This window comes from Trachemys scripta, chromosome 8 (assembly GCF_013100865.1).
Source record: "Trachemys scripta elegans isolate TJP31775 chromosome 8, CAS_Tse_1.0, whole genome shotgun sequence".
Classification (NCBI taxonomy): domain Eukaryota; kingdom Metazoa; phylum Chordata; order Testudines; family Emydidae; genus Trachemys; species Trachemys scripta.
This window is the reverse complement of record NC_048305.1, coordinates 104,951,458-104,969,384: the sequence shown is the minus strand read 5'-3', so window position 1 is coordinate 104,969,384 and position 17,927 is coordinate 104,951,458. Positions and strand designations below refer to the sequence as shown.

General features: G+C 42.3%; 1 protein-coding gene across 5 annotated transcripts in view; it reads left to right on the top strand.

The window, feature by feature from the left end:
* The window catches only part of MAST2 (microtubule associated serine/threonine kinase 2), a 320,067-nt gene that overhangs the window by 15,128 nt on the left and 287,012 nt on the right, over positions 1-17,927 (top strand). For all 5 annotated transcript variants that reach the window (XM_034779933.1, XM_034779932.1, XM_034779940.1 and 2 more), the window contains exon 2: positions 13,110-13,257. In XM_034779933.1, coding sequence (XP_034635824.1) covers positions 13,110-13,257 — 148 coding nt within the window. The remainder of the gene's footprint in view (positions 1-13,109; positions 13,258-17,927) is intronic.

Sequence of the window (17,927 nt, the reverse complement as noted above, 5' to 3'; positions counted from 1 at the left end):
TTATTACTCAAAAGAGCCACAATAGTGTGAATTCGTTGTTTCCTTTACTATAGTACTACCTATTCATATTTAAATAATATGATGGGAAATATTTAGTGTGTGTGTGTGTAAATTCTCTCAGCAAAATGACTGACCAAGTATTATTTTATCAACTACAATTGGTTAAGAACATAGTAAACACATCCCGATTGGTTAATAACTTAGATTAATAATTAATCAGTGTTTTAATATCATGTGCTTCAAAGAGCCGCAGGAGACACATTAAAAAGCCATTTGCGGCTTGTGAGCCTCAGTCTGAGTAGCACTGGTTCCAGATAAAGGGTAGGTATTTTGTGTGACTATATTAAGTAGAATTTCATAGTGTGAAAATGTTGCTATAGAGAACTTTACAGCTCCCAAGTAGCAGGAAAATGCTTAGGAAATGAATTCACAATACTAGCAGAGGAAGTGGTGAGAGAGTGAGAAGAGGGTAGAGCGGATGTAACTATGAAAACTTACTTTAAGAAAATTTTGAAGAATCTTGTTTCTGTAAAATCTACAGTCTTGCATCTGCTGTGAGACAAATTTGTAGGGTTTTACAGTAGACTCACTAAACTATACACCTCATTGACTCCTGCTACTTCTCATTGGTGATTTAATATCAGGGATTGCAGTAAAATTTCATGTGAATAAAATAACAAGGAGTCTGGTGGCACCTTAAAGACTAACCAATTTATTTGGGCATAAGCTTTCGTGGGTAAAAACCTCACTTCTTCAGATGTATAGAGGCATATGTGAATAAAATGTTATTATTTTAAAAGTATACTTATAGTATATGATGCAGTATTATCTTAAATAATAAAACGGAACTTAATTTCTTAAATAAAAAAAAAATATGTATGCAGAGGTGATGTAGCCATGTTGGTCCCAGGATATTAGAGAGACAGTGTGGGTGAGGTAATAAAATAACTTTCATTGGACCAACTTCTGTTGGTGAGAGAGACAAGCTTTCAAACTACAAAGCTCTTCTTTAGGTCTGGGAAAGGTACTCACTGTCACAGCTAAATACAAGATTGAACAGATATTTTAGCATAAGTAGTTAGCACATATTCTAAGGAACCATTCAAGGTGAAGAAGCCCCTTAACACCCTTATGGTCAGAGGACAAAAGGGGGGTTAGTGGGTTACAGATGGTTGTAACGAGCCTTAAATCCAGTGTCTTTATTTGACCATGATATTTAGTGTCTAGCAAAGTTATGAATTTAAGCCCCTAAGCTTGTCTTTTGAAAGTGTTGTGCAAGTTTCCTTTGAGGATGAGGACAGATAGGTCAGATGTAGAGTGATCGCTTTCTGACGCGTTCACCCACAGGTGATATGTTTTTTGTATTTTATCATTTTCCTGTGTGAATTCATTTGAGAGGATACTGATTGTCTGGCTTCACCCACATGGTTGTTGGGGCATGTAGTTCTCTAAAACATGTAGTTCATTAACCTTGTTTTTTGGTGTTTTGCCCATTTGCTGATTTGAAAAATTTAGGTAACTCAGAATGGGTTTCCTAGGTGTAAATATTATCACGGTTCTGAGTTGCATTAGGATCCAAGTCTGAAAGGTGGTATGTGCTCTCTTGGAAGGACCTGGGCTCCTTAAACTCCTGCTGGTTTCAATAGAAACAAAAGGAACTGACCCCCTCATAGGGAGAGTCTAGTTGGGATTTCATAAAAATCTATGCTCTAAAAGTAACTTTTAGATGACCATTGACTTCAACTTTGGCCTAGAACTTCCTGATTGGTTCAAAAACTTGTTTGATTTAGAGCCTAATGCTTTCTGATATTTTCTAAACCAAACTTGTTTTTTAATGTGTGTGTTTAGAAGCATTAATTTAATTTACGTTCCTATTATGCTAGTAATTCTCTAAACCATATATAAAAGTTGTACCAGAAATACTCTTTTCTAACTGAGACTATAAATTTATTCTACCTCACTGGGTAAAACCTTTGTGATGTTTACCCACTTTTTTTTTTTTTACAAAATAAAAGTAGAAAACATTTTGATTACGTAACTGTTGTGAAGACAGTAAGCATGTGCAGCTGGATAAATGAGATGGATCCCAAAGTAAAATCAAGCTGGCCATTTCAGCTACCTAGAGTTGAGCAGAAATATAGTTGTACGTTCGATGTTGCATGAACTTAAAATTTAATAAATATATTCATAAAATCAGAAGAATTTAAATAGTTCAATCCTGAAATGCCTGGTCAACCTTAAATGCTTGCTTATCATTAACAGAACTAACTGCTTGTACAAGCTGGGACAATTCAGAGCAACTGCATCTGTATTTCCCCTTAGTGGTTCAGCGAGGGCACCCATTCTCAGGCTTCTGACTCCCCTGTCTATCATCTCTCTTGGATGGAAACATGAGTCTTACTTCTCCCAACTGAGGTATCTCTGGACTGAATGGTTCTCTGCCTTCATCGTGTTGTTCCCAGCAAAAAACATGGTACCTAAGTAGGCTTCTCTTGTCTTCTCTTCAGAGACTAATAAGAGCATCATTTCCAATAGTTATAAATTACCACATAGCACTACCTGTGCAAGCCTGTTTCATTCTTACAGGAACCGCCCCAGCCCTGAGGCCCCCCCCAACCCAGAGCCCCCTCTGCACCCCAAACTCCTCATCCCTGGCACAACCCCGCAGCCCTCACCCCTGCATCCCAACCCTCTGCCTGAGCCCCTCCAACGCCCCAAGCCCCTCATCCCCAGCTCTGTTGGGTCATGGGCATCAACAATTTTCTTCAGCTGGGTCTCCAGAAAAAAAGTTGGAAAACCACTGCCCTAGAGAATCAAGTTGGAACTAATAAATGTTAAACTGTGTAGGGAGTGATAATTGGAGGAATCACATTAGCATACTTGAAGTCTCTCACAGTCTCATAATAAGAAATAATTGCAATTTTAATACAATGGACCCCGAAGGCACTGAACTTTATTCAGTAATGTTCATGTTAATTCCACGGGATATTAAATCTGTCACATAAGCTAAAAAAGGTTATGTACTGTATAGTTTGAACCTTCATTCTCTTTTGCTTCAATGCAGTCCTATTAAAGCCCTGTAAACCCTGCCATTGGTACATAGAGCAAATCTGTAACTGAAATGGGTTGAGAATTTCTTAGATGCAAGAGGTGGAAAAAGTATAATAGTTCCATCCAGAGAGTTAACAGTTTTTATTAACTATCTAAACTATTTGATACAAGCTAGCAAATTGTCTTGTACACTTCCATGAACTGCTTCTTACACTTTCCTGGTTGTTGTTAATAAACATACTGTGTCAGATTGGATCCCAGTATTGGTATTTACTAGAGCTACTACAGATAATAGTTCTTATTACAAACCTGGGTTCTTGGTTTCTCCATATGAAACCTAACTTGCTCATGTCTTATGGTTTTTCTTCACACAAAAATCTTGAAGCTTTTAGTACTCAGACTTATGGCCTGATCTTGTGAAGGATAGAACCCTGCTGAGAGTACAGGGGGATTTGGGGGTGCTCATACCTTAGAGGATTGAACTCTAAACACCAGAATATAGATTGAATAGGTTTAATTTAAAACCATTAAAGAAGTCTTATTGATTATAATCTGCAAATCATGGTAAAATTGTCTGTGTGGGAGGATTTGTGGCCTACATTTTTATTTTTGAAAAACTGTCCCCCTGGAAAATGGGATTAAATCAGCACTGTTGACTTGTGGTAGATGAATTGTTAAATGCAGCTTAGACTGAGTTTCAAGCAAGATTCGGTCTATACTGCATGGATTTAAGAGATCCCATGAAATTTTTCATAGCAATAGGTATCTGCATTGGCGTCCTTGGCCAAATTTACCCCGTTCTACTGTGGTGCAGTGTGTGCTGTACATGTTTTAGATGGTTGCTCCACTACATATCAGAGGTGTCTGTGTATTTGGTGATGTATGGTTATATAAAAAGAACAGGAGTACTTGTGGCACCTTAGAGACTAACAAATGTATTTGAGCATAAGCTTTCGTGGGCTACAGCCCACTTCTTGGGATGCATAGAATGGAACATATAGTGAGGAGATATATGTACATACAGAGAACATGAAAAGGTGGGAGTTGCCCAACCAACTCTAAGAGGCTAATTAATTAAGATGAACTGTTGTCAGCAGGAGAAAAGAACTTTTGTAGTGATAATCAAGATGGCCCATTTAAGACAGTTTGACAAGAAGCTGTGAGGATACTTAACATGGGGAAATAGATTCAATGTGTGTAATGGCTCAGCTCATCTTAATTAATTAAAGCCTCTTAGAGTTGGTTGGGCAACTCCCACCTTTTCATGTTCTCTGTATGTATATATATCTCCTCACTATATGTTCCATTCTATGCATCCCAAGAAGTGGGCTGTAGCCCACGAAAGCTTATGTTCAAATGAATTTGTTAGTCTATAAGGTGCCACAAGTACTCCTGTTCTTTTTGCGGATACAGACTAACACGGCTGCTACTCTGAAACCTATGGTTATATAGTAGTTATAAAAACACTTGGTGTTCTTTGGGTTGTAAGATGCTGAATAAAATGCAAGCTCTGATTTGTTACAGATCTAAAACAGATTTATATGTAGTAGTGAATATATTGCAATTACATTAGCTGCTGCTTTGCTTCCGCCTGCTTCAAATCTGATTGAATGTTTGCTATATGCTGTGAAATGTGTGTTTGTGTGTGAAAGAGAGAGAGAGAGAGAAGTATACATCTATTATTTGTTTGTATGGTAATGCCCAAGAGCTTCAAGAAGGGATGATCACTGTACTGAGGTGCTTACCGGGTAAGGATCTTGTTTTCCATGTGGAATTAGTACGGCAGTAACCTGTGAATAGTGTGTGAATAATTTTATTTCCCGTAGAGTGTTGTAATATCTAGTTTAAATTCTCTCTTGGCATGTTACCCCTAAACAGAATGGATGGAATAAATATTAACTTAGTTACATAGAAGTAAGAAAAGTCTGAGATCCTGCACTTGAAGAAAATGGATTGAATGGAAATGTCCAGTTGATCCTAAATTTTATTATTCTTGTTCTCCTCCCCACATAAGCAGAGTTCCAGGGGAAGATGAGAAACCCACTAAGAGTCCTTGCCCCTAAGCTTTGGGAGAAATTTTCTTTCAGACCCAGTATTATTTTGTTTGTGTTTGTGGTAATGTACAAGAACCTCTGACAGGACTGGGGTCTTATTGTGCTAGGCTCTGTACAAATGTGTACAATGCTGTGGATGTGTTCACAATTCAAGGCAATTTGGTCATAACTGAAATAGCAAGAATAGGCAAACCTAAGCCCCACTTATGCCCTGTAATATCCAATATGGATTTGTCAAGAACAGTTCATGCCAAACAAACCTAATTTCCTTCTTTGACTGGGTTACTGATATAGTGGATGGGGGGAAGCAGTAGATGTGATCTCTTGAGAGTCCAGAGGGAAGCAGCAAAAATAGTAAAAGGTTTAGAAAACATGACCTATGAGGAAAGGTTAAAAAAAGTGGGTATGTGTAGTCTTGAGAAGAAATGACTGAGTGGGAACCTATTAAGTCTTCAAATACGTAAAGGGCTGTTAAAGAGAGGATGTTGATCAGTTGTTGTTTGAATTATTGTCTATATGGGTGCTTGATGTGAGGATGCTGTGCACTCTTGATTGGAGAATTTTCTGCTAGCAGAGCAGCATGTGCCTTCGCCATGTACCTCCTCATTCTCCAATTGGAGGGCATATAGGGAGGAATGGACCTGTACCACTCCAGATCCTTTTCAAACACCTATGGCACAAGGTGGAGTTTTGTGGCATCTACTCTCTAGCTGACAGCTTTCTTTTGGCCCTTTTTCACTTATTTTCATTTTATAATTAGTTTTTAGTTATTTTTTGTTAATTTACCTTTCTGACACAGTTTGTGCTTTGAAGGGAGGCTTCACCCTATCTTTGAGGCCCCCTTTCTCTCTCTGGCCTTCTCAACTTGTGGCTTTCCTGGAGGGGCATGCCCAAAAGCCCAGGACTCAAGTACTGCCATAGCTGGCACAAGTAGTTCCCCTCCAGCTATGGGCACTCCCACTGCCTCTGTTGCCTTGGGGATGCTCACTTCTCATCCAAGTTCAGTCTGGCTTAAAAAGCAGTTCCCAAAAACTGACCTAGGTGTGGGGTCAGACTTGTCCCCTCCTCTCCCCCGCATATGTTGGAATCAGCCATGCAAAGTACTCCAGAGATTTCATTGGCATTGGTTCTGGCTCAGACCACTAGAAGCCAGGGGATGACTTTGCTTTTGTAGAAGGTGACAAAACCTAAGAGATGCCACTGCTATAAAACAGTCTAAAAGGAGAGAGAAGTCTCCGCTTAGATCTGGGAGTAGGGAGACCCTCATGCCTTGCTGCGGTCACTGCTGAGGCTCCCACTGGACATGGTCCTGAGGTGCGAGAACCAACAGAAAAGAAGTATGAGAAGCCTGATGCTAAGCAGCCCCAAGATTGGACTCTTCTGGATGGAAGGACTCCTTAAAGGCTAAGGACTCTGAAAAAGTTACCTTGCCCAGCACCGTCCACCAGCACCCATGTCTCTCCAGAATGATGGGGCCTTCTCTGGTACTGCTTCCGGTACCACTGGACACATTCATCTAGAGGAACACTCCCTGGATTCACCACTGCCTTCCAGGTTCCTCTCTCACGAGTGCCTTCACGTTATGAAGAAACTAGTCCCCTCTGGTACGTGGTACCAGGGGGACTTTCGTACCGGCACTGGACTCCGAGGCAGACATGGCATATTCCCTGGCACCGCTGCAGACACATGTGACAATCGGCCCACCAGTACAGTCACAACTGCCGGATCCACCTTGACCTCTGCTACCAATGCGAGCCCCAGTACAGACTACTTCAGCTCCACCACTAGACCTGAGAGACGCCTCCTCTGATTCAGAGTTCTCTGTTCAGGGCTTTACCGTCCATTGCCCTCCACCAGAGGTGGTTAATGGGGGGGGCACAAATGAAAGGTTCAGGGGTGTCATGTGCCCCCCCCGATTTCTTGGGACACTTCTGGCGTGGATGCCCAGCAGTAAGCAGGCAGCACTCCCCTTGGCAGTGGCACACGCCTGGGGGAGGAAGCAGCTGGGCGGCTGGCTACTGGCTGAGCTCCTCCCCCACCTCATGGAGCTGCTTCGCCTTCCCTGTTGCTGGAGTCCCACGCGTCGCCTCTGCCCTCCACCCCGTGAAATTTTCATACATAGATAGATTCCAAGGCCAAAAGGGACCATTGTGATCTTCTGGTGTGACCCTCCCCATATAACAAGCCATAGAATTTCCCCCAAATAATTCCTAGTACAGAACTTTTAGAAAAAATCTAATCTTGATTTAAAAATTGTGAGTGATGGAGAATCCACTGTAACCCTTGGTAAATTGTTCCAATGGTTAATTACTCTCAAAATGTATGCCTTATATCAGTCTGAATTTGTCTAGATGCAACTTCCGGCCATTCAATTGTGTCGTACCTTTCTCTGATAGATTGAAGAACCCATTATTAAATATTCGTTCCCCATGCAGGTACTTACAGACTAATCAAGTCACTCTTTAACCTTCTTTTTGTTAGACTCAAGGAGCTCAGTCTATTTAGTTTATCACAATTCTTTAATCACTTTGGTGGCTCTTCTCTGAACCCTCTCCAATTTATCAGCATCCTTCTTGAATTGTGTTCACAGTATTCTGGACATAGTATTCAAGCAGCAGTCACACCAATGCCAAATCCAGTGATTAAAATAACCTTCCTACTCGAAATTCCCATGCTTAAGCAGCCAAGGATTGCATTAGCTTTTTTTGGCCACAGAGTCACAGTGGGAGCTAATGTTCAGCTGATTATTCACCATCACCCCCAAAATATTTATCAGAGTCACTGCTTCCCAGGATGGAGTTCCCCATCCTGTAAGTATAGCCTACGTTCTTTATCCCAGAAGTATGCATTTACATTTAGCAGTAGTAAAAGGCATACCGTAGACCCTCAGAGTTATGATCACCTCTAGAATGGAGGTTGTTCGAAACTCTGAAATGTTCGTAACTCGAAACAAAATGTTCTGGTTCTTTCAAAAGTTTACAGCTGAACATTGATTTAATACAGCTTTGAAACTTTACTGTGCAGAAGAAAAATGCTGCTTTTAACCATCTTAATTTAAATGAAATAAGCACAGAAACAGTTTCCTTATCTTGTCAAATCTTTTTTAAACTTTCCCTTTATTTTTTTAGTAGTTTACATTTAACACAGTATTGTGCTGTATGGTATTTGCTTTTTTTCAATCTCTTCTGCCTGATTACATACTTTCCGTTCCAAATGAGGTGTGTGGTTGACGGGTCAGTTCGTAACTCTGGTGTTAATAACTTTGAGGTTCTACTGTATTGTTTGCTTGTGCCCAGATTACCAAGCAATCCAGATTGCTCTGAATCAGTGACCTGTCCTCTTGCTTTTCTTGCCTCTCCCCAAATTTATCAGCAGCAAATTTTGGCAGTGATCACTCTGTTGTTTGATGCCAGGGACTGGTTCATTGCCTTTCACTTCCAAGATGCCTACTTTCAAATAGCTGTACAACCAGCACACTGGTGCTACCTCAGGTTTATAGTGAGCACTGATCATTACCCTGAGGCAGTCAGTGTGCCTACCTGTGGACAGGTTTGCCCTGATGTCTGGCCTGATCTCCACATTACAGCAGAGCCCACAAACCAAGGTGGGGGCTTGTCTTCAGCTCATGGGACACATAGCGGCCTACACTTTTGTAACTCTCTGTGCAAGGCTGCAATTATGTTGTCTTCTAGCTGAGCTCCCGATAGCCCAAGCTGTCCAGGGAGTTACTGTTCCCTTGAATGATACTCAACTCCATCAATTGGTGGTAGGACCCTCAAAAAGTGGGAACCTCTTTCTCACATTGATTTCCCAAACATGTCATCACCATGGGTGCCTGCCTTCTTTTGATGCTGGTGGAGGGGCACACCTAGAGAATGACATAGCGCAAGGCAGATAGACTCCTTGAGAATTGTTGCTACACATCAGTGTCCTTGAATTTTGAGCAATTTGCTATGTCTGACTTTGCTTCGCATCTCTCATCTGGGGCCAAGCAATCAGAGTGAGCAGCTATGTAATATATATCGTGCCAAAGAAGAGCAAAATCCCAAACCTTATGGGAAGAGTCAATGAGGTTTGGAATAGGTGCATAGCCCAGCAAATGAAGACCTCAGTGGTCTATATGCCGGGATCACAAAACACAACTGCATATTTGCTGAGCAGAATTTTCCATTAAGACCGGGAGTGAGAGCTGACCAATAAAATCTTTTGAGAGATCTGCCTTATCTGGGTTTTCCTCAGGTGCCACACCCTCCAACTCAAAATACCTCTGTCTTCTCAAGGGGTTGGAGGAAGGAACACTTCCTGGGAGATGCCCTTCTTGCCCTTTTGCCGTCAGGGTCTCTTGTATGCCTTCCCTCCAAATCCACGGATCCACAAAGCCCCGCCGAAACTGAACCAAGACAAAGGAGTGATCATGTTTCATAGCCCTGGCATGGTTGAGACAGATGTGAGCTAATGACTGACTTCTGCCCCAGGAGTCAGATTCCATAACCCATCCTAGTGTATCATCCTGGCACCTCAAGGCCTGACTCCTTGTTGGTTCTCAGACCTAGAGCAGGAATGTTCTCCTGAAGTTCAGTGGGTTCTGTTAAATAGCAGGAAACCTACTACCCGAAGGACTTGCAAAAGTGCCATGCTTTCAGATCTGGTGCATGCCTAGCGCTCCATATTGCCTACTGATTCTCCCCTGGTGGCTATCCTCAATTACCCACTAAACCTGAAATTGCTGGGACGGTCCCTGAGCTCTGTCAAGATTCACTTAGCTGCCGTCACCCCATTCCATTTGCCAAGTGAAGGTTTCTTGGTCTTCATGTATCCTATGATGCAAGATTCCTTAAGGGCCTCCACTGTGTGACCCTACCCCACCTGGGACCTCAATTTAGTGCTTAAGGCATAAAGAGGACCTCCCTTTGAGCCCATGGCAACCTGTTCACTACTCCATTTGTCCTTCAAGACTTCGTTCCTTGTGGTAATCACCTTGGCCAGAAGGGTAGGGGAACTAGGAGCCCTCATGGCTGATCCACTGTGACATTACCCAGGGTACAGTCTGGAATGATGAACAGCTGTGTCCCCTTAGTTCTCCAGCCTGGGGTGCCTTTTACACTGCTTCAGTGTAAGAGTTACCACGCCTGGTTTCCTCTCACACAGGCTCCAGCATGTAAGTTACTCCTAGTTATATTGTATGAGTGCTATAGCCAGCCACCCTTGAATTACACTGCAGAGCAACACCAGGAAATTACAAGTTGCAGACTTTCCCCCAGAAATGTATGTCTTGTACTGCCCAGCTCTCTCCTGGACAATACAAGCTCAAATAAAGTCTGTCATTTTATTAATAGAAAATATGCACAAATCCTGTATTCACAAAGGGAGTTTCCCAAACACTTCAATCCAAACATACTGATTTAGATAAAACAATAAAACAAGTTTATTAACTACAAAAGAGAGATTTTAAATGACTACAAGTAATGAGGCATAAAAGTAATAATTGGTAAAAGAAAATAAAAGTAAAATACAACTAATGCCTAATTTAACAAGTTAAGTGAATTCAAAGCAAATGTCTCTTTCATCATGTTACAGCAGTCTTATTGTCTGAATTCCTTTCAGTCAGGATCCCTTCCCCAGTCCAAAGCTGTTTCCTTTGTTCTTCAAGTGTTGTCAATGCCCTCATTAGAGAGAAAAGGAGGAATCATTTGGGGCATCTTTCTCCTCTTATAGTTCTTTCTCTTCTTTGCGAATCATCTCCAGCTGAGGTTCAGAGACAGAGGGTCTGTGTGGATGGGAACCCCCAGCTGTTTCTTTGTGAAGATGTAGATTTCAATCACATTCTCTTTCCTGTCAAAGAATGGCCGCTTAACCAAGTGATGGTCTATTTCAGTGTTCTTCATTACAAGGCCCGTGAGCCAGTGGGGATCCCATCAACCCTAAGTGCGGCTCCCTATGTTCCCTCTAAGCTCTTCTGCGCAGCTGGCTATAAATAGCCGCGCAGCAGCTCTAAAGGGCCACGCAGCAGGGACCTGTAGAGGAGAGAGGTAGGAGGTGGTGGGAACTGGGGAGGGGAGCAAGTTGGAGCTTGCAGGGCTGCTGTGGGCCTGGCCCCGGAGCTCCCGTGCCACCTGCCAGCAAGGGGGAGAGAGGGCCCCTTCCCCGGAGCTCCCATGTTGCCTGCCGGCAGCGGGGAGAAAGCCCCCTTCCCCCCCAGAGCTCCAGTGCCACCTGCCGTCAGGGAGAGGACTGGGGGGAGTCCTCTGGCCCCAGCCCCGGGGTAGCCTGCCTGCACCCCAAACTCCTCATCCCCAGCCCCACTCCAGAGCCTGCACCCCCAGCCAGAACCCTCATCCCTCCTGCATCCCAGCCCTGAGCCTCCTCCTGCACCCTGAATCCCTCATCACCAGCCCCACCCTGCAGCCCTCACCTCCACACCCCAACCCTCTGCCTCAGTCCCGAGTCCCTTCCTGCACTCCAAACCCCTCATCCCCAGCTCTACCCTAGAGCCCTCACCCCCAGCCAGAGCCCTCACTCCCGCACTCTACCCTCTGCCCTACCCTGGACCACCTCCTCGGCCCCACCCCACCTGGCTCTCACATAGAAGGTTTTTTGCCAAAGTGGCCCCCACTTCAAAAATAGTGAAGATCACTGGTCTATATGATTTTGTTGACATCTGGCTGAGGCATTGGCTAGCGTTTTGTCACTGGGGAACTGGTTTGTGACTGCTCCCCCCAAGCATGGAACATGTCTTAGTAATACCATACAGAGGAATCCTATAACTTTACATGCAATGTTGTCATATATATTTTACCAGGGCAATAATGATCAACAAACTGACTTTTCAAATGATAATTCACAAGGCATACTTCGTACAAAATTTAATAGCCCTGAAAAAGGGGTGAATATAGAGGTACAGGCTCTAACCCACCATATATAGTATTCCATCCCCCTCGCTTCATCCCTAAAGTGTTATCAATCAGGACATTGTCTCAGAGACTAAGTGGGTGTCGGGAGGGTGCATTTTGTCATGGAATGAGTCCTTTGGGCTGCACCCCCCTCCTAGAGTCACTGCTCACTCCACAAAGGCTCATTCTACTTCCGTTGCCCTCTCTAGGAAGGTACCCATCAAGGACATTTGCAGGCAGTCTCCTGCTCCTCCATTCACATGTTTTCACAGCATTATGCCTTACTCCATGCCTCCAGGATGGATGCAGCCTTTAGTGAAGCTGTTCTAGACTCTGCACTGGGTACACCTCCTCAGCACCCTGCTCCACATTAAGGCACTACTTGGGAATCTCCTCATGTAGAGCACCCATAGGAACAATAACTCAGGGAAGGAGAGGTTACTTGCTTTGTACAAACTGGAATTATTTGAGATGTTTTGTCCTGTGGGTGCTCCACTACCTGCCTTCCTTTTCCCTCTGCTTTTTAACCATACTCTGTGGTGGTTAAGGAACTGGCGTGGCACTGGTCGGCTCCTCCCTATATGCTCTTGTACCAGAGCACGAGGACATGTATGGTGCAGGCGTGGAGCCGCAAGCACTACTAGCAGAAAAGTCTATGATTGAGAGTGTGCAGGTGTGCGAACATCCTCATGTGGAGAACCCATATGGACAAAACATCTCAGAATTCCAGTTACTGTGTAAGGTAAGTAATCTCGCCTTCTCCATCTCCACTGAGGGCAGGACAAAAAGAAATCTGCTTAATCTGCAGCAAGGGAGATTTAAATTAGATATTAGGAAAAGCTTTCTAACTATAAGAATAGATAAATATTGGAATAGGTTACTGAGAGAGATTGTGTAATCCCTGCCATTGGAGGTTTTTCAGAACATTTTAGACAACACTTGTCAGGGATGGTCCTAGGTATACTAGGTCTTGCCTCAGTTGTGGGGGATGGGTAGATGATCGCTTCCATCTCTACATTTCTATGATTAGTTTCTAGGCAAATTGTCTGTTTTCTGAAACCTGTTTAGTTGGTTCTTACAGACTTTTGTTTGTGGTGTTTTTTTCCCCCCCAAGGATGTGGTAACAGAATCCACTCCATTACGGTGCAGAAAGCTCAGTAACCCTGACATCTTTTCATCTACTGGGAAAACTAAACTCCATCGTCAGCTAAGTCAAGATGACTGCAAACTGCGTAGGGGTAGCCTGGCCAGCTCTCTGTCAGGTAAGCTGCTTTAAACAGTACTCCTCTGATGATTGATCAAATATCAAATGCACGGTATTTTGTAAGAGTACAAAAACTGTCATAGGATTGTTTAACATATCCTTTCTTCCAGTGAAAACAAGGAGCCATTATTAAGTGTTGACATTCTGCTTGCTGCTGTGCAAAACACAAATGAGGATACACTCCCTGCTCAGAGGAGTTTAAAAAAAACAACCAAAACAAATAGAATGGTTCATTTTGTATCAATGAGACACATGACTCTCTTAAAATGTAAAATTATTCTCTTATTTAGAGAGGAAAATCATTTAATGCATAAGAATATGATCGTTCCAAATGCTAGGAATGACATGGAAGAAGATTCAGAGTTATGTGGAAGGAGGATATAAAAGGAACTATTAGAAGGGAGTCTAGGGTGGAGTGAGGAGGAGGAAAAGAGCAGAGATATCATGAATGATAATTAGAACCCCTTACTAGATACCCAAAAAGCTACATTCCCACAGTTGAGAAAGAAGGTTGTACTGGTTAAAAACCTGAGCTGGTTTAGAATGGAAGTGAAGGCAGCTATAAAAAAAAAAATGCAAGAATGATGAAGGTGATAGTAATGAATACAAATGAGAAGTTAGGAATTGTAGCAAATTGATAAGGGAAGCCAAGGGGGATGCAGAGAAATTTGTAGCCTGCGAACTTAAGGATAATAAGGAGCTTTTAAAATATATTAGGAACAAAAGAATCCTGACAGTGGTGTTGGTTTATTACTATGTGGCAATGGTAGAATTATCAATAATAATGCAGAAAAAGTAGAAGTATTTATTAAGGAAATCTGTGCTGTCTTTGGGGAAAAAACAGATAATATAGTCTTATCCTATGGTGATAACATTCCTTTGATTCCACTAGTATCTCTGGAGGATGTTAAAACAGCACCTGTTAGACATTTTTAAATTAGTAGGTACGGATAACTTGTATCCAAGGTTTGTAAAACAGCTTAGCTGAGAAGATGACTGGACCATTGATTTTGATTTTCAGTAAGTCTTGGAGCACTGGAGAAGTTCCAAAAGACTGGAAGACAGGTGATGAAGGAAGGATTTAGGAAGGAAAATCAGTTGCACACGTACAAAATGGGAAATGACTGCCTGGGAAGGAGTACTGCAGAAAGGGATCTGGAGGTCATAGTAGACCACAAGCTAAATATGAGTCAACAGTGTAACACCTGTTAAAAAAACAAAAAACAAACAAAAAAACATAATTCTGGGATGTATTCGCAGGAGTGTTGTAAGCAAGACACAAGAAATAATTCTTCTGCTCTGCTCTGATTAGGTTTCAACTGGAGTATTGTGTCCAGTTCTGGGCGCCACATTTCAGGAAAGATGTGGACAAATCGGAGAGAGTCCAGAGAAGAGCAACAAAAATGATTAAAGGTCTAGAAACCATGACCTATGAGGGAAGATTGAAAAAATTGGGTTTGTTTAGTCTGGAGAAGAGAAGACTGAGAGGGGACATAACAGTTTCCAAGTATTGTGACAGACCCAGACTAGTGGGTTACAGGAGTCTGGTAGAGGGCAAATATACTGGTCACTGGATGAATAGTTTTCTGTTCCCTGAGTGACCAGAGCAGGGGCTGCACTAGAGTAATCAGGAACCTGCTAGAACCAGTTAAGGCAGGTAGGCTAATTAGGACACCTGGAGCCAATTAAGAAGAAGCTGCTAGAATCAATTAAGGCCGGCTAATCAGGGCACTTGGGTTTTAAAAAGGAGCTCACTTCAGTTTGTGGTGGGAGTGTGAGGAGCTGAGAATGAGAGGGTGTGCTGCTGGAGGACTGAGGAGCACAAGCGTTATCAGACACCAGGAGGAAGGTCCTGTGGTGAGAATAAGGAAGGTGTTTGGAGGAGGCCCTGGGGAAGTAGCCCAGGGCGTTGTAGCTGTCATGCAGCTGTTACAGGAGGCACTATAGACAGCTGCAGTCCACAAGGCCCTGGGCTGGAACCCGGGGTAGAGGGCGGGCCTGGATTCCCCCCAAACCTCCCAATTGACCTGGACTTTGGGTTCTTCCAGAGGGGAAGGCCTCGGGCCACATGGTGAATCTCTGAGGCAAGAAAATCCGCCAATAAGCGCAGGACCCACCAAGATAGAGGAGGAACTTTGTCACCGTATATAAAAGGTTGTTACAAGGAGGAGGAAGAAAAATTGTTCTCCTTAACCTCTGAGGCTAGGACAAGCAGCAACGGGCTTAAATTGCAGCAAGGGCGGTTTAGGTTGAACATTAGGAAAAACTTTCTAACTATCAGGGTGGTTAAGCACTAGAATAAATTGCCTAGGGAGATTGTGGAATCTCCATCATTGGAGATTTTTAAGAGTAGGTTAGACAAACACCTGTCAGGAATGGTCTAGATCATTAGTCCTGCCACGAGTGCAGGGGACTGGACTAGATGACCTCCTCTATGATTCTATGATGTGCCAATTGTTAAAAAGGGTAAATAGGATGACCCGGTTAATTATAGGCATGTGAGTTTTACAGAACTTTGTAGGGGAAGAATTAGAAGCTTGATGCAGAAGATGAAAGGAAGCAAGTTGGAGGGCTTCAAAGAAGAGTGTGGTAAGTTCTTACTTACCCACACCTCAAACACTTTTCACTTCTAAAGCCCCCTTGGCAACCACTGACTCTCTCCTTTGCATATTCTATCATGCTGCCCCTTGTGCTTGGAATTAACTCTTTTCTGGTGTGCCAAATTACTTGCTTTTTTCCTTTTCAAATCATCTTCAAATGCATTCTGTCATTGAAGCCTTTCAGTAATGATTTCTTATAAGTTTTCACTATTTTCTGGGTATTACAAGTTTCAGCTGTCTTTTATATCTGAATTAAATTGTAAGATCTTCAGGGAAGATCTTGTAAATATATGTATAGCTCTCAGCGTGTTTTCTGAGATCAGTAAGCTATTGGATTTACAGAACAAATTCATGTGAATGGTTTAACTATAGTAAAATAAAAAGATTTTTGTATCAAATGTTTAGCTAATCAGGTCCTTTTTTCTAACAAGGTTTTTAGAGTATTTTTTTACATCCTTACAGTTGTGTTCTTTGGTGTACTGTAGAAATTGTTTCCTTAAAAACAGTATTACCACCTTATTTAATAGTTTGTATGTATACATTGTGTATTAATTTTTTTCCTTTTGGCAAAAGTTATTTTTCTTAAGACTGAAATTTTTGCTTATTCCCTTTAATCTATCATCAGTTAATGTAGTTTACTTTCTGCTGTAGAGCCAGAGAAGGCAGATGGTCCAGTGACTAGAGTGATAACCTGGAACTTGAGAGACCTGGATTCAATTTCCTGGTCTGCCACAGGGTGTCTGAGCAAATTACTTAGTCCTTATGTCTCAGTTTCCATGTGTAATATGGGGATAATTCTTCGTCTTCATCTTCTTCCTCCCCTCCCCCCCCCCACCACCAAAAGATGGATACATTAAAAAGTCTGAGCTGTTTAGATACTATGGTTGAAGGGTCATATAAGTGCCTAAGATGAACAGGATCACAAGAACGCACTTTTGATTTGAGTCGGCTATACGTAAGTCGCTGTTAGGTGTTGGCTGTTTTTTAATAATAGCAATAGGGTAAGGGAATATGTATTTTTACCAACAAAACAAAAACCAACACCCCACCCCAACAGTGCTATAGCAAGAAATTTGGAGGCTACCTGCGAGAGAACCTAGCGGGGCCCCTTTCCATTAATAACATTCCATTACCAATTTAATCGAAGTATGCAAATAATGACAATCCACAACTAGTAGTTGGCTGTGACTACCTTCCAAGCTAAACAAATAAAAAAATAAATAGCCTGTTTATGCTGAGTAATGGAGTTCTCTATTGATGAATTCTTCTGTTATGTGCTTGAAGTCCAGCGTCTTGCAAATGTCACTTTCTATGGACTAGTCAGTCCTACTAAATGTTCTTGAGACATGGTAGACCTCAAATAAGTTTTTATTGACTTAAGTTTTAAGAAACTTCTTTCTGCCAGTGCCGCGGAGATTGGAGCTGTGAGAAACACCTGCAGAGCAATACACATGTTTGGGTACAGCGTGGACAAACTGCTTCTGGAAATGAATTGAAGTGTCTCAAGTGCATCGGTAAAACACCAGAAAGACTCTGGAGTTATGTATCAGGTCGTACCCGTCTATATTCACAATACAGCCATCAGAACTCGTCAGAGTTGATTCTAGGTTACTGTGCAATTTTTCTAACATGCTGGATGGAAAAAAGTTTGGTATGTTTCTCATATTACACAGGAATCCAAACTCGTTCACGTGTTTTCACAAAAATGAAAAACGTTGTCCCGGATTCAGGAGAGCAGCATCTATAGCAATATTGAAGAAGTCAAATTTAAATCTCTCTTCTGCATTGACACTGACTTGATTCTCTGCTTTGTAGCTTTGCAATTTATTACTGCGGATTCATTTTTCAGCTAGTTCTGCAGACACTGACATTTTTTCTGCTATCTGTTTAGCAGTTAACACCTCTTCAAATCCATTTTCATGATAATTCTGTTTGTCCCAGTAACTTGAATTGATATGCTGACTTCATCAAGACGAAGCATTGAGCTCTATTTTTGCAATTTTAATTTTAAGCAGTAAGCTTTTACAAGCCACAAGTGAGACTGAACTGAAATGAGGAGAGTTCATCT